General features: G+C 44.8%; 2 protein-coding genes across 5 annotated transcripts in view; one reads left to right on the top strand and one right to left on the bottom strand.

Moving 5' to 3' along the window:
• POLRMT (RNA polymerase mitochondrial) overlaps positions 1-11780 on the top strand; it is a 126748-nt gene extending 114968 nt beyond the window's left edge. The window contains exons 19-21 of one of the 2 annotated variants that reach the window (XM_069767830.1): positions 10974-11059; positions 11232-11296; positions 11539-11780. In XM_069767830.1, the coding sequence (XP_069623931.1) occupies positions 10974-11059; positions 11232-11296; positions 11539-11588 (201 nt within the window). In that variant the 3' untranslated portion in view covers positions 11589-11780. The other variant, XM_069767829.1, reaches the window with a different exon arrangement.
• Positions 11781-12121: 341 nt separating this feature from the next.
• HCN2 (hyperpolarization activated cyclic nucleotide gated potassium and sodium channel 2) overlaps positions 12122-22739 on the bottom strand; it is a 192420-nt gene continuing 181802 nt past the window's right edge. For all 3 annotated transcript variants that reach the window (XM_069767831.1, XM_069767832.1, XM_069767833.1), the window contains one exon: positions 12122-15204. In XM_069767831.1, coding sequence (XP_069623932.1) covers positions 14324-15204 — 881 coding nt within the window. In that variant the 3' untranslated portion in view covers positions 12122-14323. The remainder of the gene's footprint in view (positions 15205-22739) is intronic.

Raw genomic sequence — 22739 nt, 5'->3', positions numbered from 1 at the left:
CAGTACACATCCCAGGAGTAGATCTCTGGGCGGTAGACTTCTATAGCCATCAGGGTCCCGCCTCAAGTGAGTGAGAACTTCACCCAGAAGTCTTCCATCAGATCTGCCTTCACTGGGGCACTCCAGATGTAGATCAGATGGTGTCCAGACTGAACGCCAAAGTACTCGTGTTCATGGTTCGGCCTCAAGATCCAAAAGCCATTGCAGTGAATGCTCTGGTTCTTCCGTGGTACCAGTTTCCATAACCCCTCTTCCCCTACTTCTGAGAGTCATTTGGAAGCAGGAAGGGCCCCAGTGGTCCTGGGAGATCCGCTCGGACCACATTAGGTTTTTTGTTCGTGGAGCTAGTACTTTTTCCGTCTTAATGCAATGAAACTGCAAGTAGGGACTTTCTCGCAGGGAGTTTCAACATGTGGTCCTTCCCTTTCACATACCATTAGATCTTTGGGACCTTAAAGGGAACCTGTCACCCCCCCCCCCCCAGGCGTTTTTAACCCCTTCCCGACCCATGACGCCACGTAGGCGTCATGAAAGTCGGTGCCAATCCGACCCATGACGCCTATGTGGCGTCATGGAAAGATCGCGTCCCTGCAGATCGGGTGAAAGGGTCAACTCCCATTTCACCCGATCTGCAGGGACAGGGGGAGTGGTAGTTTAGCCCAGGGGGAGTGGCTTCACCCCCCCCGTGGCGACGATCGCTCTGATTGGCTGTTGAAAGTGAAACTGCCAATCAGAGCGATTTGTAATATTTCACCTATTATAACGGGTGAAATATTACAATCCAGCCATGGCCGATGCTGCAATATCATCGGCCATGGCTGGAAATACTAATGTGCCCCCACCCCACCGATCGCCCCCCCAGCCCCCCGATCTGTCCGGTACACTGCTCCGGCCCCCCTCTGTCCTGTGCTCCGCTCCCCCCCGTGCTCTTGTCCGCTCCCCCCGTGCTCCAATCACCCCCCCTGCACTCCGATCCACCCCCCTCCGTGCTCCGTTCCACCCCCCCGTGCTCCGTTCCACCCCCCCGTGCTCCGTTCCACCCCTCCCGCGCTCCGATTCACCCCCCCATGCTTCGATTCACCCCCCCATGCTCCGATCCCTCCCCGTGCCCCCCACCACCCCATCATACTTACCGATCCTGCCGGGGTCCGTCCGTCTTCTCCCCGGGCGCCGCCATCTTCCAAAATGGCGGGCGCATGCGCCCGCCGAATCTGCCGGCCGGCAGATTCGTTCCAAAGTGCATTTTGATCACTGAGATATAATCTATCTCAGTGATCAAAATAAAAAAAAATAATAAATGACCCCCCCCCCTTTGTCACCCTCATAGGTAGAGACAATAAAAAAATAAAGAATTTTTTTTTCCACTGTTAGAATAGGGTTAGGGGTAGGGGTAGGGTTAGGGTTTCGGTATGTGCACACGTATTCTGGTCCTCTGCGGATTTTTCCGCTGCGGATTTGATAAATCCGCAGTGCTAAACCGCTGCGGATTTATGGCGGATTTACCGCGTTTTTTCTGCGCATTTCACTGCGGTTTTACAACTGCGATTTTCTATTTGAGCAGTTGTAAAACCGCTGCGGAATCCGCACAAAGAAGTGACATGCAGCATGTGTACAGCGATTTTTGTTTCCCATATGTTTACATTGAACTGTAAACTCATGGGAAACTGCTGCGGATCCGCAGCGTTTTCCGCAGCGTGTGCACCTACCTTTAGAATTAGGCTATGTGCACACGGTGCGGATTTGGCTGCGGATTCGCAGCAGTGTTCCATCAGGTGTACAGTACCATGTAAACATATGGAAACCAAATCCGCTGTGCCCATGGTGCGGAAAATACCGCACGGAAACGCTGCGTTGTATTTTCCGCAGCATGTCAATTCTTTGTGCGGATTCCGCAGCGTTTTCCGCAGGTGAAATCTGCACAAAAAACACTGGAAATCCGCGGAAAATCCGCAGGTAAAACGCAGTGCCTTTTACCCGCGGATTTTTAAAAAATGATGCTGAAAAATCTCACACGAATCCGCAACGTGGGCACATAGCCTTAGGGTTAGGGTTGGAATTAGGGTTGTGGTTAGGGGTGTGTTGCGGTTAGGGTTGTGATTAGGGTTATGGCTACAGCTGGGATTAGGGTTAGGGGTGTGGGGGGGGGTTAGTGTTGGAGGTAGAATTGAGGGGTTACCACTGTTTAGGCACATCAGGGGTCTCCAAACGCAACATGGCGCCACCATTGATTCCAGCCAATCTCGTATTCAAAAAGTCAAATGGTGCTCCCTCAATTCCGAGCCCCGACGTGTGCCCAGTGGTTTACCCCCACATATGGGGTACCAGCATACTCAGGATAAACTGCGCAACAATTACTGGGGTCCAATTTCTCCTGTTACCCTTGTGAAAATAAAAAAATGCTTGCTAAAACATCATTTTTGAGGAAAGAAAAATGATTTATTATTTTCACGGCTCTACATTGTAAACGTCTGTGAAGCACTTGGGGGTTCAAAGTGCTCACCACATATCTAGATAAGTTCCTTGGGGGGTCTAGTTTCTAAAATGGGGTCACTTGTGGGGGGTTTCTACTGTTTAGGCACACCAGGGGCTCTGCAAACGCAACGTGACGCCCGCAGACCATTCCATCAAAGTCTGCATTTCAAAAGTCACTACTTCCCTTCTGAGCCCCGACGTGTGCCCAAACAGTGGTTTACCTCCACACATGGGGTATCAGCGTACTCAGGAGAAACTGAACAACAACTTTTGGGGTCCAATTTCTCCTATAACCCTTGGGAAAATAAAAAAATTCTGGGCTAAATAATTATTTTTGAGGAAAGAAAATGCATTTATTATTTTCACGGCTCTGCATTATAAACTTCTGTGAAGCACTTGGGGGTTCAAAGTGCTCACCACACATCTAGATAAGTTCCTTTCGGGGTCTAGTTTCCAAAATGGGGTCACTTGTGGGGGGTTTCTACTGTTAAGCCACATCAGGGGCTCTGCAAACGCAACGTGACGCATTCCATCAAAGTCTGCATTTCAAAATGTCACTACTTCACTTCCGAGCCCCGGCATGTGCCCAAACAGTGGTTTACCCCCACATATGGGGTATCGGCGTACTCAGGAGAAACTGGACAACAACTTTTGGGGTCAAATTTCTCCTGATACCCTTGGGAAAATAAAAAATTGCAGGCTAAAAGATCATTTTTGAGAAAATAATTTTTTTTTTTTATTTTCATGGCTCTGCGTTATAAACTTCTGTGAAGCACTTGGGGGTTCAAAGTCCTCACCACACATCTAGATTAGTTCCTTTGGTGGACTAGTTTCCAAAATGGGGTCATTTCTGGGGGATCTCCAATGTTTAGGCACACAGGGGCTCTCCAAACGTGACATGATGTCCGCTAATGATTGGAGCTAATTTTCCATTTAAAAAACCAAATGGCGTGCCTTCCCTTCCGAGCCCTGCCGTGCGCCCAAACAGTGGTTTACCCCCACATATGGGGTATCAGCGTACTCTGGACAAACTGGACAACAACATTTGGGGTCCAATTTCTCCTATTACCCTTGGCAAAATAGGAAATTCCAGGCTAAAAAATCATTTTTGAGGAAAGAAAAATTATTTTTTATTTTCATGGCTCTGCGTTATAAACTTCTGTGAAGCACCTGGGGGTTTAAAGTGCTCAATATGCATCTAGATAAGTTCCTTGGGGGGTCTAGCTTCCAAAATGGGGTCACTTGTGGGGGAGCTCCAATGTTTAGGCACACAGGGGCTCTCCAAACGCGACATGGTGTCCGCTAACAATTGGAGCTAATTTTCCATTCAAAAAGTCAAATGGCGCGCCTTCCCTTCCGAGCCCTGCCGAGTGCCCAAACAGTGGTTTACCCCCACATATGAGGTATCGGCTTACTCGGGAGAAATTGCCCAACAAATTTTATGATCCATTTTATCCTATTGCCCATGTGATAATGAAAAAATTGAGGCGAAAAGAATTTTTTTGTGAAAAAAAAGTACTTTTTCATTTTTACAGATCAATTTGTGAAGCACCTGAGGGTTTAAAGTGCTCACTAGGCATCTAAATAAGTTCCTTGGGGGGTCTAGTTTCCAAAATGGGGTCACTTGTGGGGGAGCGCCAATGTTTAGGCACACAGGAGCTTTCCAAACGCGACATGGTGTCCGCTAACGATGGAGATAATTTTTCATTCAAAAAGTCAAATGGCGCTCCTTCCCTTCCGAGCCTTACCATGTGCCCAAACAGTGGTTTACCCCCACATATGAGGTATCAGTGTACTCAGGAGAAATTGCCCAACAAATTTTAGGATCCATTTTATCCTGTTGCCCATGTGAAAATGAAAAAATTGAGGCTAAAAGAATTTTTTTGTGAAAAAAAGTACTTTTTCATTTTTACGGATCAATTTGTGAAGCACCTGGGGGTTCAAAGTGCTTACTATGCATCTAGATAAGTTCCCTGGGGCGTCTAGTTTCCAAAATGGGGTCACTTGTGGGGGAGCTCCAATTTTTAGGCACACGGGGGCTCTCCAAACGTGACATGGTGTCCGCTAAAGAGTGGAGCCAATTTTTTATTCAAAAAGTCAAATGGCGCTCCTTCCCTTCCAAGCCCTGCCGTGCGCCCAAACAGTGGTTTACCCCCACATATGAGGTATCAGCGTACTCAGGACAAATTGGACAACAACTTACGTGGTTCAGTTTCTCCTTTTACCATTGGGAAAATAAAAAAATTGTTGCTAAAAGATAATTTTTGTGACTAAAAAGTTACCGTATTTTTCGCTTTGTAAGACGCTCCGGATTATAAGACGCACCCCAAATTTTGAGGAGAAAAATAGGAAAAAACTATTTTTTAATAAATTGGTGGGGCGTCTTATAATCCATGCGTCTTATTACTTACCGGGGGTTGTGGTTGTGGTGGATCAGGGTCCCAGGCTCGTTGCCGGAGGCAGGAGTGGAGCATTGCTGCAGGCTGGGATGAGGGGGTCTGCAGGGGGCTCCTGTGCTGCAGGGGGGCTCCTGTGCTGCAGGCTGGGATGAGGGGTCTGCAGGGGGCTCCTTTGCTGCAGGCTGGGATGAGGGGTCTGCAGGGGGCTCCTTTGCTGCAGGCTGGGATGAGGGGTCTGCAGGGGGCTCCTTTGCTGCAGGCTGGGATGAGGGGTCTGCAGGGGGCTCCTTTGCTGCAGGCTGGGATGAGGGGTCTGCAGGGGGCTCCTGTGCTGTAGGGCTGTCTCCGGTGCTGCGGGGGGCTCTGGCTACATTTTGTGAAAGACCAGAGCCCCCCGGCAGTTCTTCCATGCGTTCCAGTATGACTAATTCCGGGAAAATGGCCGCCGGAATCTCGAGAGATGAGATCTCAGCGCTGAAATCTCATCTCCCGAGATTCCGGCGGCCATTTTCCCGGAGTCAGTCATACTGGAACTAACTCCGGGAAAATGGCCGCCGGAATCTCGAGAGATGAGATCTCAGCGCTGAAATCTCATCTCCCGAGATTCCGGCGGCCATTTTCCCGGAATTAGTCATACTGGAACGCATGGAAGAACTGCCGGGGGGCTCTGGTCTTTCACAATATGTCGCCAGAGCCCCCCGCAGCACCGGAGCCTTCAGCATCACCCGGGGCAGCAGCGGACAACCCCGGCAGTGGCGGCGGACGACAGCGGCGGCAGGCGGTAGCGGCGGCGGACACCCCCTCCTCCCAGCCTGTAATGGTAAGCGGTATATCCGCTTTGTTAGACGCACCCACATTTCCCCCCCAAATTTGGGGGAAATAAAGTGCGTCTTACAAAGCGGAAAATACGGTAAATGTTCATTTTTTCCTTCCATGTTGCTTCTGCTGCTGTGAAGCACCTGAAGGGTTAATAAACTTCTGGAATGTGGTTTTGAGTACCTTGAGGGGTGCAGTTTTTAGAATGGTGTCACTTTTGGGTATTTTCAGCCATATAGACCCCTCAAACTGACTTCATATGTGAGGTGGTCCCTAAAAAAATCGCTGGTCAAATTTTAACCCTTATAACTTCCTAGCAAAAAAAATTTTGTTTCCAAAATTGTGCTGATGTAAAGTAAACATGTGGGAAATGTTATTTATTAACTATTTTGTGTCACATAACTCTCTGGTTTAACAGAATAAAAATTCAAAATGTGAAAATTGCGAAATTTTCAAAATTTTCGCCAAATTTCCGTTTTTATCACAAATAAACGCATAATTTATTGACCTAAATTTACCACTAACATGAAGCCCAATATGTCACGAAAAAACAGTCTCAGAACCGCTAGGATCCGTTGAAGCGTTCCTGAGTTATTACCTCATAAAGGGACACTGGTCAGAATTGCAAAAAACGGCAAGGTCTTTAAGGTCAAAATAGGCTGGGTCATGAAGGGGTTAACTGAAGGAGCCACATTGTGCTGCACTAATGCTGCATTCTGTCAAGGTTCTCTTAGTTGGTGTCCCTGACAACGCTGAAATAATCGTTTTTATAATTTGTCCCTCATACCTCTATTTTGTCAGGGGGGCATGCCTTTACCCCCCTGACACAAACGCCTCCCAGCCATCACTCAGGGCCTCTGGGCGCTGCCTCCATGTCCTTCATGAATGTCCCCGGCGCCTGTGCTGTAAGTTCAAAGGGCACCGCAGATTGCGCATGCCTGAAAAAAAAAGGGGGGGAGGGGGAGTCCTGGGAGTCTTACAGTAGACTCCTTTCTGATCCGGACAGACTTTACTATTAGGGAAGGTCGCCTCTTTTTTTCTCTGCGATCTCGTCATCCTGACAAGTCTTCGGAACTAGACGCTCCGTTCTTTCAGACTTTTTTCCTTATTACCATCAAGGCAAGGTTGTCTTCATGCCATCCCTGTCCTGTTGTGAATTCTGTTGTCGGGCTCTCTCCTGTGGTCATGAATGGTACTTCGGCTGGTTCTGTCCATGGACTTCCTCTGGTGGGTGTTTCTGAGTTTCCTTCCACAGGTGACAAGGTTAATTCGTTAGCTGCTGCTCTATTTAACTCCACTTAGATCTTTGCTCCATGCCACCTGTCAATGTTCCAGTATTGGTCTAGTTCACTCCTGGATCGTTCTTGTGACCTGTCTTCCCAGCAGAAGCTAAGTTCCAGCTTGTATTTCTTTGGTTTGCTATTTTTCTGTCCAGCTTGCTATTTTTATTGTTGTCTTGCTTGCTGGAAGCTCTGGGACGCAGAGGGAGCGCCTCCGCACTGTGAGTCGGTGCGGAGGATCTTTTTTGCGCCCCCTGCGTGGTCTTTTTGTAGGTTTTTATGCTGACCGCAAAGTAACCTTTCCTATCCTCGGTCTGTTCAGTAAGTCGGGCCTCACTTTGCTAAATCTATTTCATCTCTGTGTTTGTATTTTCATCTTTACTCACAGTCATTATATGTGGGGGGCTGCCTTTTCCTTTGGGGAATTTCTCTGAGGCAAGGTAGGCTTTATTTTTCTATCTTCAGGGCTAGCTAGTTCCTTAGGCTGTGCCGAGTTGCATAGGGAGCGTTAGGCGCAATCCACGGCTATTTCTAGTGTGTTTGATAGGATTAGGGATTGCGGTCAGCAGAGTTCCCACGTCCCAGAGCTCGTCCTTTATTATCAGTAACTATCAGGTCATTCCGTGTGCTCTTAACCACCAGGTCCATTATTGTCCTGTCCACCAGGTCATAACACTGTCCCTTGTTACCATGGTGGTATTGTATTCCCAATGTTACCAAGGCATCTTTCTTCCCTTATCTCTTTCGGCACCAGTCCTCAAAACGGGATGGGTTCTCCATATTCTGGATGAAGTGAGTACTCTGAGTAGGTACGTATCCTGCACGGCGTCCTTACGAAGGTTGGACACCTTATTTGGGCTTCCTGACGGTCAGAGGAAGGCTTCCTGATGGTAGGATTTAGCCATTTCATCGGCCATGTTAGCCTGGTGGATTCGTTACACCATCCAGGAGTCCTTCCGGGTTAGACGTCAGCCTAACTCCTGTCCACGCTGTCGATCGAGGTTTCTTGGGCTCTAGGCACCAGGCGTCGGTAAAGCACGGCTGGAAGCATGCGGGTTCGTCCAGTCTGCATGCAGTCTTGAAGCACTATAATTCCCAGACTTCTGCAGATGTGAGTCTGGACAGGCGGACTCTGCAGGCCCCGGTGGCGCACTTGTAAGTAGCGGTTACACAGGGCCTGATCTGATGTTACCCCCACCCAGGGACTGCTTTGGGACGTCCCACGGTCTGTGTCCCCCAATGAGGCGAAGGAGAAATAGGGATTTTTGTGTACTCACCGTAAAATCCTTTTCTCCGAGCCAATGATTGGGGGACACAGCTCCCACCGTTATTAACTTCTGCTTGTTTTATAATTTGACATGCTATACTTTAAGTTGTTATTGATCTCCTACTGTTTTTGTACCGAACTGGTTAGCTGAGAGCCAGCAGGAGGGTGTATACTGCAGGGGAGGAGCTAACTTTTTTTTGTATCACTTAGGGCAGCGGTCCCCAACTCCAGTCCTCAAGGCCCACCAACATGTCATGTTTTCAGGATTTCCTTAGTCTTGCCCAGGTAATAATTGCATCACCTGTGCAATGCAAAGGAAATCCTGAAAACATGACCTGTTGGTGGGCCTTGAGGACTGGAGTTGGGGACCCCTGACTTAGGGTATTTGTCCACGTTCAGGATTTGGTCAGGATTTTATGCAGGTAAAATCCTCACCAAATCTGCACCTGAGGTCACTGGCAGGTCACCTCCGTTGTCCTTGTGTTGTTTCAGCAATGTAAAGACATGCTATGTTCTTAAAAGACGTGCCGCATGTCCGTTTCCGCGGGTATGCCGCATGTGTCTTTTAATGCATAGTGGAGATGGGATTTCATGAAATCCCTTCCAATATGCTGCAACATCTGGAAGCTGCGTTTGTGACGCTGCGGCTCAATGCAGCGTCAAAAACGCAGCGTTTCCTGAACGTGGAAACATTCCCTTAGTGTCAGCCTCCTATTGGCAGCAGCAGCATATACCCACGGTCTGTGTCCCCCAATGAATGGCTTGGAGAAAAGGATTTTACGGTAGGTACACAAAATGTTCCCATTTTCCATGCATATGGAAATATTGACCCCTTGTAATATTTATTAAGATATATTGTCCACCTTTATTTATAGATAGATGTTTTGTAATATCTTATAAAGGAATATTGTCTCTTTTTCACCATCTAAAATGTCTGCACATTTACCTTCATCTTTTCCTGCGTTTTATATATGTTGGATTGTTGATATATGCTATATATGTGAATGGCTGTGAAATACTAGTCAATGGTTTAAGTAAACAAAATATCAGTTAAAAAGCCCAAGGGGCGGCATGCACAATATAGTTTGGCCGGCAGCCCTCTCTTCTGACTCCTCCATACACTAAAGCCACTACGAGACCCTTCTGGCAGCAGCTTATCTATTACAAATTTGATCATCATCTTAGTCCGGTGATATTGGCAGGGTTGGCTGATGTAAAGGTACCGTCACACTGAACGTGACGTTGCAGCGTCCTGGCTAGCGATATCGTTCAGTTTGACAGGCAGCAGCGATCAGGATCCTGCTGTGATGTCGTTGGTTGCTGCAGAAAGTCCAGCACTTTATTTAGTCGCTGGACTCCCTGCAGACATCGCTGAATCGGCTGTGCTTCTCTGCACTGGCTGTGAGCGCCGGCCAGCCGGAAAGCACAGCGGTGACGTCACCGCTCTGCTTTCCGGCCGCTGTGCTCACAGTCAGTGCAGAGAAGCACAGCGCCGAGGATAGACAGCGGAAGGTAAGTATGTATGTAGTGTTTTTTTTTTTTTACTTTTACGCTGGTAACCAGGGTAAACATCGGGTTACTAAGTGCGGCCCTGCGCTTAGTAACCCGATGTTTACCCTGGTTACCGGCATCGTTGGTCGCTGTTGTCGTTGTCGGTATCGCTGCAGCGTCGCTTCGTGTGAAGGTACCTTTAGTCTAATATACAAGGGGGGTCATTGAAAGCTCATTTACACAAGCAAACATTCTGCCTTTAAAAAGTGCCAATCGATGATATAACAGGTGGATTGCTTAAATTTGCACAAAGTTATTAGCAGCATGTGCCAGCAGTTTCATTATTTCAGCAGCATGGCCTGTTTATTGGCAACACTGATAGTTTTTTAATGTCTACATTGAAATGTGTGATCTAAAGACAATCACTTGCTTAATTAGTGCATGCGTTGCACGCGGCTATGATGGGGTGTAAACATGTGGGCAGCCAATCATCCTGTGAATGGATACTGTAGAACTGTGGAGCAGTAATACCATGTGTCCCATACAGCTTGGGCTCATTTAGAGGTCAGATTTTCTCGTACAAGTGGCATTTATGTTTTTCACAGATGGCACTTGTACCTATAAGATTTTTCAATCACCACTCGGTCAAAGGAATAAAATAGACGTCTGATATTGATTCAAATGTCAGATGAAAATCAACCATGCAAGTCTATGGGTCAGTGAAAAAAAAAATCGGACAGCATTTGGATACCATCTGTTTTTCACTGATAGAAGGTGGAGAAACCTTTTTTTTTTTTTTCTCTCATCAGGGAAAAAACAGATGAAACTAACCCAAACACTGGTAAAACTTGTCAGTTTTTTAATGTATGTGAAAAACTGTCTGAATTAGGCCTTACTATCTATGTTCATAGCTATGCCTTTATAGGCTAAACATGGCAGTTTCTTCACTGACCATGATTATTCTGATGACTTGGTTTGTATAGATGAACTACAGAGTAGTACCAAGAAGAATTACTAGGTGGCTGTCCGCTGTGACATTACACATTATCCTGCTTTCTTCCCTGGAGTACTTTTGGTGCGTCAGTCCACATTACACACCGGTTGTATTTCTGAACTTCAAAATTGCTTATTCACTGCGGTCCATCACCATAGTTTCAGCTGAATGTGTATGAAAGCGAATCTTTTGTGTGCGAGCACCCTTCACAGCAGATGCTGAATCAGAACTGTAACTGTAGTGCTTGTCCACAGGTTTGCCGGGAACAGTTTGTGTCTCTGCACAGTCAGCCTATATTACAGAATCTCTCACAATTCCTGATAGAAAAATACTGCCACAAGTAAGTACTGTAAAAGGGGCAGACATTTAGTGTACAGAGGGGATGACTAGCGTGCACAATCGTGAGTAACTAAGAGGGCATGTCCCAGAACGTGGAGTGCAGAATGTAGACCCCCACGTTTTATCCGAACGTATAAAGTGGTGGCTAATATTCTCATTGTTATGGCTTTCAGTGCACAACCTCATAACCCAGAAAACCTCAAAATGATGAATCTCTTCAGGGATGTTCCCGAGACAGGTAATGAATTACTAGTAGAATGTGGTGGGAAGACTCACTTCTGGTGCACACACAGTCAAGCCGTTGCCTATAGCACAGTTTCAACGTCCAGATGTCCTTGTGATAATGAAGAATGCAATCTGGTTGCTATGAGCAACAAATCCACTCTCTTTTTGTAACTATCCTGAGTGTTCGGTGCTATTATATGAATTATGGCTTGATTCTTTTTTTTTTTATATATCCCTTCCCCCCCCCTCCCCCAGGAACATTTAACCTGGAGTATGTGAAGGATTCCACCTATTTCTTCAGCTGATCATGCTGTGGCGTGGAGTACAGCAGAGGAAGTGCCTGATCTAGTTCTATATAGGTGTCGCTATGCGCGTCACCGCAGTTCCTGTCCGTCTATCCTTCCTGTGGAAGCTTCATTACCCATTAGCTGACTCTGGAGCCTTGTGTGCTGTGGTCTGAGGAGTTGGTGTATAAATAAATCCTGAATCTGTTTTTATATGGTTTGAGGTTGTCTACTTGTGAGTTCATCGTATAGAAGACATGCTCATCAACTAATCAGTCCCAAGGTTGGGTACTGAGTAACTAATCAATATATATCCATGTCAATCGGCCTCCTACTGTGCAGCCACTGATCTGTGCGTCTCCTCCGCTGCAGGATTCGTTCCTTCAAGTGTCCTCTGAGTAACCTTCATCTATCAGCAGCGCATTAATGATGCGTAAGGCCCGCTCGGTGCAGCAGCTAGACATGAGTGGTCTGTACAGATATCATGAGAACACTGGAGATAACTGATGTTTTACTGGTCAGCAAGGAGATGTCTGCAAAATGACAAGACACGGTTCAGAAATATCTGTTTATTGCACACACAGAGAAGCTGGAATCATTTGCTTAGTAAAGTGCAGCTTCTGCATAGAGGAGACCCTGCACTCTTATATTACCACCCCCAACTCCAAAATACATTCATTAATGACATTGCCAGCCACACATGGTGGCACTGCCACCATGGAGTAGAGGGGTATCTCCTAACTTCTTTAAATAATATAAACATGTATATTTTTCTTGGAATTGGGATTTTTTCCTTAAATTGCATTACATGTGTAATCCTACAGGGGCAGTCCCATTACAAACACATAAGTCATGTCCTCAGATAATTTTTGGTAAGCTATTTAGTTTTCGATACAAATGGAATGTTGGAAGGTCTATGTGATGCTGACACAAGCTGCTGTAGTAGTACCTGCTGGATTCTGTCACAATTAAAGCCACAAGCCAACGGATGGCGGAATGCGTTTTTACTGCCAATGAAATCAAATCACTGTAACGGTATTAGTCTGGATGAGACTGCCCCTTGCTAGGATGTTTCTTAAAGCAGCACTCCAGTGGTAAGGACTTGTTCCCACATTGTGATTTACCTGCAGTATAGGTGCAGACATATTGGGATATCTTGTCCGAGACCTCCTTCAGCATTTGCGGAGCTCAAGCTCCCTAAGCAGTTACCATTGCAGGAACTTCCTATTATTGCAGTTTAATCTCACTTCTTTTCTCTTGTCTAAACAGAACTATTGTCCATGTTAATCTACGTCGGCAATGGAGAAAATATTACATTTCATCCCCAGGCACCATACCACAGATAAATCATAAGATGTGAAGAAGTCCTAAGTGTGCTTTGCCACAGCATTCGTCCCTCACGACATGTGAAAAGTCTCGACGTGTAGCTTTTACAACTCTACAGCTAGAAGATAGACACTCAGCCCCTTTCTTGTTTTATAACAGGACGTATAGTGTACAGATTATACAGGTATATATGTCTTAATATACAGCTGTGATATACATAATATGGCTTTCTAAAATACAATCCATGAAATGGACAAACCGCAGTGAGATATAAAAACAATGGAAGAAGGAGAAAAAAATAAAAAAAGCTTAACATAGTTGATGAACAAAGAGGTCCTTTGGTGCAAGGGATCTGGCAGATCCATGGTCAATGGAGTGCCTAGGAGATGTGAAGGGCTGCTTCACACATAAACCAGGAGTAGGTTGTAAACTAGCAGCTTCAATTACAGAGCATGCGTGTCATTACTGGCTACCAGGGTTTGCTTTCTTTAGTTTAATGTGTTTTTTATATTTTCATTTTGTTACATTAAAACAAGTTTTTTCACAGCCTCATTAGTCATACTTGGTTACCCATTAGAAGGGGTTAGCCAGTATGGTTGGCATTCAGCTGTAGGTAGTGGCTGCATTATTGCTGTAAGGGTACACCTATTACCACACCAGCCACCTCCAGAATTTCTGCTCTGCATAATGTTATTAGTTGTGTTTTTCTCTAGGATTTCCTGTAACTGGTCCTAATAGATATATTTTGGTGGTTTGACTCATTTATGGGAGAAGGCAGCGTTCATACCTGTGATATCACATAAATGGATCTCCCCTTTACATAAAAATGATTATAAATAAAATTGCTTATGTATGATCATATAAATATAGGTGCTTCACACGATATCCATATGTGACACTGTCACTGGATTAAGGTAGTCCAGGAGGACTATAGCTGGCACAAACTGCCTGCAGCTTGCACAGAAATATTGGCTTAGTATGTTTTGGGCTTAACTAGCAACAAACTTGTAGCTTTTACGTTTTTGTTGTCCGACTGAGGATCTATCAAGCAGACAACCACCATAGTTTTTGACTTGCAAATATTTGTTAACCAAAGGCCTTTTCCCTCATGACAGGCAGGCCGGCTGCCTCGGTCCCATTTAGTTAAAGATTTACGCACTGTTCCACTTCATGCAGATCTCTGACATGGAACAGTGCCACACTTTCCTACTCTTGTAAACAGCTCAGGAGTTCTGTGGTAGACTGCTGTCAGAGGTGGCATTTTCTTAGTTACCTACTAATTCCCCTGACAACTTGGTTGTTAATACCTCCACTGCTGAATGTTTCTTTTTGAAGCAGTGAAAATATTAGTAATTTAGCAAAAGTCAAGGAGTGACCAACTACAAGTGCATGTTATGTACCATCAAGTACCACCCAAAACAGATGAAGTGTCACAAGTTTGCAGACAGCCTCCCTCTTACAGGATCGGTGTCAGGGGCACTAACCACAGAATCCTTCCTTCCTCCTAACGATGATATCACTGCAGAGTCCGAGACCCCACCAACTGTACCAGATGAGGACAATTGGTGGGAGAGGGCAAGTCTTGCAGGAGCAGGCACTCTTGGGCCTGTTTGAAGCCCCAAGCCACCTTTGGCTGCAGGGGAGGTTAGGCTGCCAGTTACTTGAGCGGGAGCTGGTGGACTGCGGAGCTGTGATGCTCCCTGAGGCAGTGAGGGCTGTGAAGCAGAAAGAGGACGAGACTCACGTGTTAGTGTAGCAGATTGAAGAGAGTGTGTGCTCTTGTGTACCGAGAGCCGTTGTGGAGAGACAGAATGCGTGAGAGATTGTTGGGAGCCTGTTTGTTTGGCTGGGTAGGCAAAGTTCTGAGACACTCTTGGTGATTGGTTTGGAGGACTGGGCATGACTGCGGACTGTCGACGTGGACCTTGGTGGGGAGGTGGATGATGCTGTAAAAGCTGCAGCGGTGGTTGGAAAAGAGCTGGGGATACAGAAAAGGCTCCAGGCCCTCCTTGGGCATATTGGAGCCGTCTCATGATGCGGGGAGATCCCACTAATGGGCTAGCCATTGGGGGACAAAAACTCATAGCCACGGCTTGCTGTAAGGTAGCAATAGCAGATGGGACTTGGGGCTGTGGAGAAGGAGGATTACATGTGGCATACATCCCTCCACTCAGCTGGTTGAGCTCAGCCTGATGCACCATCTCACGATCATATTTCACAATCTCTTGGATAATTTCATTTTCCTGGTTGTTAAAAACACCCGAGTTCAAGTCATGCTGAACCTTGTGCATTAATATGGAATTCTTCTTCCCTGTGAGGAAAGACAAATGTGTTCAATTACAGTGAACATTTTATGAGGATTCTGTACAGATATAAAAACCCAATTTACCATTTCACGCTGCCTTTCACTCTCAAAACACTCACTTCCCAGTCTCTCATACTCTTACTCATCAGTGGTTAATTCCTGCAGGTCGCGTAGGGCCAATGCATTCGGCAACACTATACACACAATGTTATAGGTTAACCTGAAACATTTTTGGGGGGCATCAAACAAAGGACAAGATGATAGACCAAGCAAATAAAATGAAAAAAGGAAAAGGACGTGTCTCTTCATCAGGTCCAATAGCTAGGTACCACTCAATAACAGAAGAGTAAAATCCCATGCCACAATAAACTATGCCAGCCGACATTGCACTGCTTAGTTAAATGTGCCAGCCATAGCTTGCAGGAGGACTGTGGAGATGTGCATACTATTTATAGTAGGGCTATCTACTAATGGAACTCTTACATTTGGGCAGAAAATAAGCCACCAGTCAACTATGGCACTCTCTCTTTGCTAATCCCTTTAGCATCACATCCGCATTCTACATTTTTTTTCTGGAAGAAACGATCCTCGATTGACCTCTTCTGTTAGCACGGATGTCAGGCGTTCCATTACGGTGTCAGCGGGAATCCAGGATTACTTTATTGCCACACTACCTGCCCTAGTTTTAATTGAGCTTAAAAAATTGTTACAAAGAAGTGAACTGTTGTACTTTTTTTTAAAAAAACAAAGCAATATAGAAAACTATATAAATGAGAGCAAGCTAACAAAAATGGATTTATATGGGGCAAAGCTGCCTGGATTAGACACAATTTTTTAAAAACAGTCAATGATTGGCTCCATAGAAAGCTGCCATGATCCTCTGTGGGTATTTGTGTGTGCTGGAAGCTAAAGCCTCGAAATCCAGCCTTCCACTAGGTACAACTTCTATACTTTTAGACTTACCAGGAGAAAATAGCACAGTGGAAGTTTATGCGCACAGAATCTTAAGAGAGAACATTTTTTTTTTTAAATTAATTCTTTAAGAATGTTGGCACAAGCAATATAACCGCAAAGATACATAGAAAAATCAACATTCGTTTTCTTTAAGGGGTAAACATTTTTTAGGGAACTGGGAGGGGCTAGGGGAAACAAAGGAGAGCAAGAGGGATGAGAGGGGAGGGTAGCGGTGATGGTCCTGTTGAGCATTAACTTTTTTTTTCCTTTTAGTGGAGAAACTAAAAATATGTAAAGTTATATATAGCACAAACATACTTGGTGGTTATTTCCAAGAATTACCCTATTTTTCGGACACTTTTTTCCCAAAAATTTTTTTGGGGAAAACGGGTGCGTTTTATAGTTGAAATGTACTTACAGTTAGCGTGGTTGCAGCAGGAGTCTGGCGATTCTTCCAGTGGTCCGATGCTGCAGGGCGATGATCTTGCTCCCATCCCAGCCTTGTGTGGCAGATTCAGCAGAACTCGGTGGTGCAGGGGGCTCCGGCGACATTGTGTGAGAGCCCGGAGGATCCACACTTTATTGCCTCGATGCTGTGGCCTCCAGGAAAATAGCCGCCGGAGGCAGCGCATGCACAGATTGAGATCTCGGCTCCCGAGATCTCGGGACAAGATCTCGTTGCCATGATCTCAATCTGCGCCTGGGCAATCTGGCCTCCAGGAAAATGGCCGCCAGAGGCGGCGCATGCACAGATTGAGATCTCAGCTCTGAGATCTCGTTGCCGAGATCGCAATGTGCGCAAGCGTCGCCTCTGGCGGCCATTTTACCGGAGGCCACAACATTGAGGCAATAGAAGTGCGAGGGCTTCGGGCTTTCTCAAAATGTCGCCGTAGCCCCCTGCACAGCCAAACTTGCAGCACTGAGATGAGATTTCATGAAGAACACCGCATCACAGCAATGAATGTGTGGTGGCTCCGGGCTTTCCCAAAATGTCGCCGTAGCCCCCCGCACCGCCAAATTTGCGCACAAACACTCCCTGTGACTCCCCAGCACCAGCGCTCCCGATCCCCTAGACACCCCCACCCCCTAATTTTTTCCCCCATTTTCCTACTGAAAATTTGGGGTGCGTCTTATGGTCCGGTGAGTCTTACAGTCCAAAAGATACGGCAAAGCTTAATCTTGTTTTGGTATTCATACCATTGTTGCTAGCTTTCTCGAAGTTTGTCTTGGCGTGAATCAGGCAAGTTTATTCAAATGAATGTATGCTATTGGATTCGTTAATCCATTCTGTGAGAGGGGGACCAATGTCCTTCCAATGAAGATTTTAGCCGCATTAAGGAGCTGGGATGTTATAGTATAAGCACTAAAATGCTGATATTGAGGATGGACGTTGAGGACTAGATGGGGTGTTAAAGGGCTTGATATGTTAATAGCTTTTCCTATATGGCGATGTATTGTTTCCCAGAAGGGTACAATTTTAGCACATTCATATCATATATGGGAGGATGTTCCAGGTAATATATTACATCTCCAGCAGTAAGGCGAATAGGAATTATTAATTATTATTTTTATTAATTTTATTAAGAATAGCTGGAGTTTTATACCATCAAGATATTATTTTGTAGTTTAATTCTTGGTATTTAAAATAGGGAGGAAAAACGTATCTCTTTTAGAAGTTTTAAGACCTCTTCTGTTTTCAAGGTTATATTTAAATCTTTTTCTCATTTACCAATAAAATGGGGGATTTCTCCAGAGTTGCAAAGGATTTTCTATATTTTAGAAATTATTCTTATTATACGTTGTTTATATTGCAGATTTTACTTTGGCCAGTAAGTTGCAATAGCCTGACATTTATTGTATTTTACAGCTAACTTGTTATCTTTGTTGATTCTGTCACAGTCTATACAGCAGAGTTAACATTAGTGAACAGGGATTTAATAGGGTTTCACAGTTCCTTGAAACTGATTACCTGTTCACAGGATAGGCCACCAAGAGCAGATTTTTTGTGAGTTCAACTCAGGCACCCTCACTAAATGGCTGTTTGAAGGGAATGCACGGCTTCTGAGAGTCCTGCTTCCCCTCCCGTTTACCAGGCACTGTTCTGTACCTTTAGTAGCCGATGTGCCTGGTATTACAGCTTAATTCTAGCCAAGGGAACACGTGTGCAATACCAAGCACAGGAACTGTCTTCAAAGTATGAACAATCATAGAGGCCTTTTTAAATAACTTATCTACAATGTTGGCAATAGTCCCCCCCTCCAGAAGCTTATATTGATAGCCTATAGAAAGAATTGGCCATCCATCATTTTTTTTCTCCATGGAGGTCTGTAATAGGCAAGAAAGCAACATAAAGATATAGCTTTGGTGGAAGGACTAAGGTCCGTGAAGTCTCAGACCTTAGAAGGTGGTGTCTGGCCATGTACGTTTTTTTTTTTTTAATTGTTTAAAATGTTCTGACTGGTGTAAGGTTGTAAAATAATATATACTCGAGTATAAGCCAACCCGAGTATAAGCAGAGACCCTTAATTTTGCCACAAAAAACTGGGAAAACTTATTGACTCGAGTATAAGCCTAGGGTGGGAAATGCAGCAGCTACTGGTAAATTTAAAAAATAAAAATAGATACCAATAAAAGTAAAATTGATTGAGACATCAGTAGGTTAAATGTTTTTGAATATCCATATTGAATCAGGAGCCTCATAAGATGCTCCATGAAAAATATGCCCCATGTAATGCTCAATAAAGTTCATGATGGGCCCATAAGATACTCCATACAAAAATATGCCCCAAGTAATGCTACACAAAGGTTAATACTGGCACCATAATATGCTCCATAGCATAATATGCCCTATATGCTGCTCCATAAAAGTTGATGGCCCCATAAGATGCTCCATAGAATATGCCCCTCCATAAAGGTTGATGGCCCCATAAGATGCTCCATAGCACAATATGCCCTGTACGCTGCTGCGATAAAAAAAAAAAAAAGAAATGACATACCTCTCATCACTGGGCGCCGAGTGACGGGGTCCTAGGCAAGCGGGGACACTGGCGCTCTATGAGGGTCAGGTGCCAGTGTTGCCACTGGCTCAGGACACCGGCACTTGCGATATTCACATGTCCCCGTTCCACTGCTGCATGCCGCTGTGTCTTCCGGTTCTCTGCAGTGACTGTTCAGGCATAGGGCGCACACTAACCACGTCATCGTGCCCTCTGACCTGAACGTCACAGACAGAAGATGCGGAAGACAGCGCAGCGGTGGAAGGGGGACAGACAAATATCGCATGGCTCACACTCCCTTGTCCTACTCACCCCATCCTAGTGCGGTCTCTCTGCAAGTCCCTGCTTCTCAGTGACGGCAGCTTGTTCCAGTGTTCAGCGGTTACATGGTACTGCTCATTAAAGTAATGAATATGCGCTCCATGCCTATGGGAGGTTGGGAGGGGCTGAACACAGGAAGAGCTGCAGGCACCAGAACCTCCTGAGAAGCAGGGAGGTGCAGAGACCGCACCGGGAGGGTGGAGGGTGAGTATGATGTGACAGCCGCCACTCCCTGCCTCTTCCCCTCCGACCCCTGGGACAATGACTCGAGTATAAGCCGAGAGGAGCACTTTCAGCCTAAAAAAAATGCTCGGGTGTCCTCCAAGTATTTGTAAGTGCTCGGAGATTTAGTTTTCATTGCCGCAGCTGAATGAATTACAGCTACTAGCCAGCATAAGTACATGTGGGGGTTGCCTGGTTGCTAAGGAATCCCCACATGTAATCAAGCTGGCTAACAGATGTAAATCATTCAACTGCTGCAAGGAAAACTAAATCTCTGAGCACTTACAAATACTCTGAGGACACCCGAGGGTGCTCGGGAGATCTCGAGTAACGAGTATATTCGCTCATCACTACCTGTGAGGCATTGATTTCTCAAACTACAGACTCTAATGTACGTGTTGCTCAGTTGTGCAGCGGGGCCTCCCACTTCTTTTTCTACTCTGGTTAGAGCCTTTTTGTGCTCTCCTCTGAAGGGAGTAGTACACACCGTTGTAGGAAATTTTCTGTTTCTTGGCAATTTTTGGCATGGAATAGCCTTCATTTCTAAGAACAAGAATAGCATGTCAAGTTTCACTTGTACCTAAGATGATATTGCATTACAAACCTATTGCAGCTAGAATAGTCATTTACCACATTAACAATGTATAGAGTGTATTTCTGAATCATTTAATGTTAGCTTCATTGGAAATAACTGTGCTTTTCTTTCAAAAATAAGGAAATTTCTAAGTGACCCTAAACTTTTGAACGGTAGTGTATGTGAAAAAATGTTGGTTGTCCATGATTTTTGGATACATTTTCCATAAAAAGGAAAGCCCAAAAAACCTATTGAAGTGGGACTGAAATGAGATTTGTAAGGTACTAGTACCTACTACTTTTGTACAATATTCTAAGTTGTTTTCAAAAGAAAGTTGCTTAACAACCATTTTAACTTTTAACTAGCTATCAATGCAACATTGTCAAAATATTCTGACATATCAGCACGTGGACAGAATGTATCATATCATGTGCATGTGCCTTGTGTGCTGGTCTGCAGCAAGGGTATAGTGTGCCGTTTCTATAGTAGGTCCCCATTTGGACTTACGCTAGTTGCTAACAGAAAATCTTCCCTTGTTGCCAGTAGCAACCAATCACTTTTCAGCTTCCATTTCTTTATATCAGACCTGATTAGTTATTAAAGAAAGCATTTATTATATTAGTAGTATACTCCTGCTATTCTTTTCTATCCATTTCAGTTTAGGGGTCATCCGGGAGTAGAAAAAAGGTCTGCTTTTCCCAGACACAGCCTTGTCTGTGTTTTTACCAGGAACTACAACTGAGCACTCAGTTCATTAATTTAAATGTGACAAAAGTAGCAATGTTTTTCCAAAATATGCTTCTTATCCTGGGCCTCATCCTGGTAATATGTCCTTTTATCCTGGGAAGAAAAAAAAGAGGTTCCAGCTTCTCCAGATAAAATCGAAAAAGGCTTTATTGCTATAACATCATTAAAATATGAAAAGCTCCCGAGACATCACCATGACAGTATACACGGCAGGCTACGCGTTTCGACCGACACAGCGGTCTTTATCAAAGCTGCAATACAGCTACCAATTTAACACAATCAAACATATCATTTCCAAAGCTTTACCTATTTTGTATGAGGATCCCATTCTCAGCCAAGTGTTACAAGGTGGGTGCAATATTGTTGCTAGGAGGGCACCCACATTAGGCAATATTTTATCACCTAATACATTTGTTTCACATAGACGACCAGATACTTGGCTTAAATGTAAAGGTAGTTACAAATGTAACGTCACTAATTGTTCAACATGTAAGAGAATGGTTACAACTAACATTTTCAAAGACTGCAATAATGTTAATACATTTACAATTCAGGATTTCATTAATTGCAATACGCGATATGTCATTTATAAATTAGATTGTATTGAGTGCAACAAATCATATGTTGGATGCACAATTAGGAAATTGAAGAATCGTATTTTCGAACATTTGCATGATATCCTACATATTGGTAATATTAACCGCAATATTTCCTCTGCAGCGAAACATTTTATAGATTACCATTCTCGTGATATCAGTTCTTTGAGGGTTACAGGCTTAGAAAAAATCAAGAAGCCGCTACGTGGTGGGGATCTGCACAGAACACTATTAACACGTGAGGCATATTGGATTTTCAATCTGGGTACGAGATTTCCTGACGGTCTCAACAAGAGGAATGAATTAATGTTTCATTATTGACTTATTTATTCATGTGTGATATTTATTTAATTATTGTTTGTATTTCATTTATTTTTCATTTTTATTTTATTTTGTGTGAATTGTTAAGAGTTTTGTATGTTATTTTATCTATCAATAGGACCTCTCCGTTCATGTGATTTCTTTCTGTCATGTCATTGGTCCTCAGGTCTTTTTATACAATTTCACTATTCAGTAGACTAGCTTTGATAAAGATCGCTGTGTCGGTCGAAACGCGTAGCCTGCCGTGTATACTGTCATGGTGATGTCTCGGGAGCTTTTCATATTTTAATGATGTTATAGCAATAAAGCCTTTTTCGATTTTATCTGGAGAAGCTGGAACCTCTTTTTTTCTTTTCAAGTGTGTTTCATCACGTCTCATCAAGGACGGAGTCCCGTGCTTCTCTGTGGGATTGGTGAGCTGGCTTTTTCCTCGTTTCATCTGTCTTCACTTTTATCCTGGGCCTCATCCTGGTAATATGTCCCTTATCCTGGGCCTCATCCTGGCAATATGTCCCTTATCCTGGGCCCTAACCTGGTAATATGTTCCTCATCCTGGAAATATGTCCTTTTATCCTGGTAATATGTCCCTTATCCTGGGCCTCATCCTGGCAATATGTCCCTTATCCTGGGCCCTATCCTGGTAATATGTCCCTTGCCCTGGGCCCTATCCTGGTAATATGTCCCTTGCCCTGGGCCTCACCCTGGTAATATGTCCCTTATCCTGGGCCCTAACCTGGTAATATGTCCCTTATCCTGGGCCTCATCCTGGCAATATGTCCCTTATCCTGGGCCTCATCCTGGCAATATGTC

This window comes from Ranitomeya imitator, chromosome 1, assembly GCF_032444005.1.
Source record: "Ranitomeya imitator isolate aRanImi1 chromosome 1, aRanImi1.pri, whole genome shotgun sequence".
NCBI classification, from domain to species: Eukaryota; Metazoa; Chordata; class Amphibia; order Anura; family Dendrobatidae; genus Ranitomeya; species Ranitomeya imitator.
Note: the sequence above shows the minus strand (reverse complement) of the source record. Positions and strands in the feature narration are given on the sequence as shown.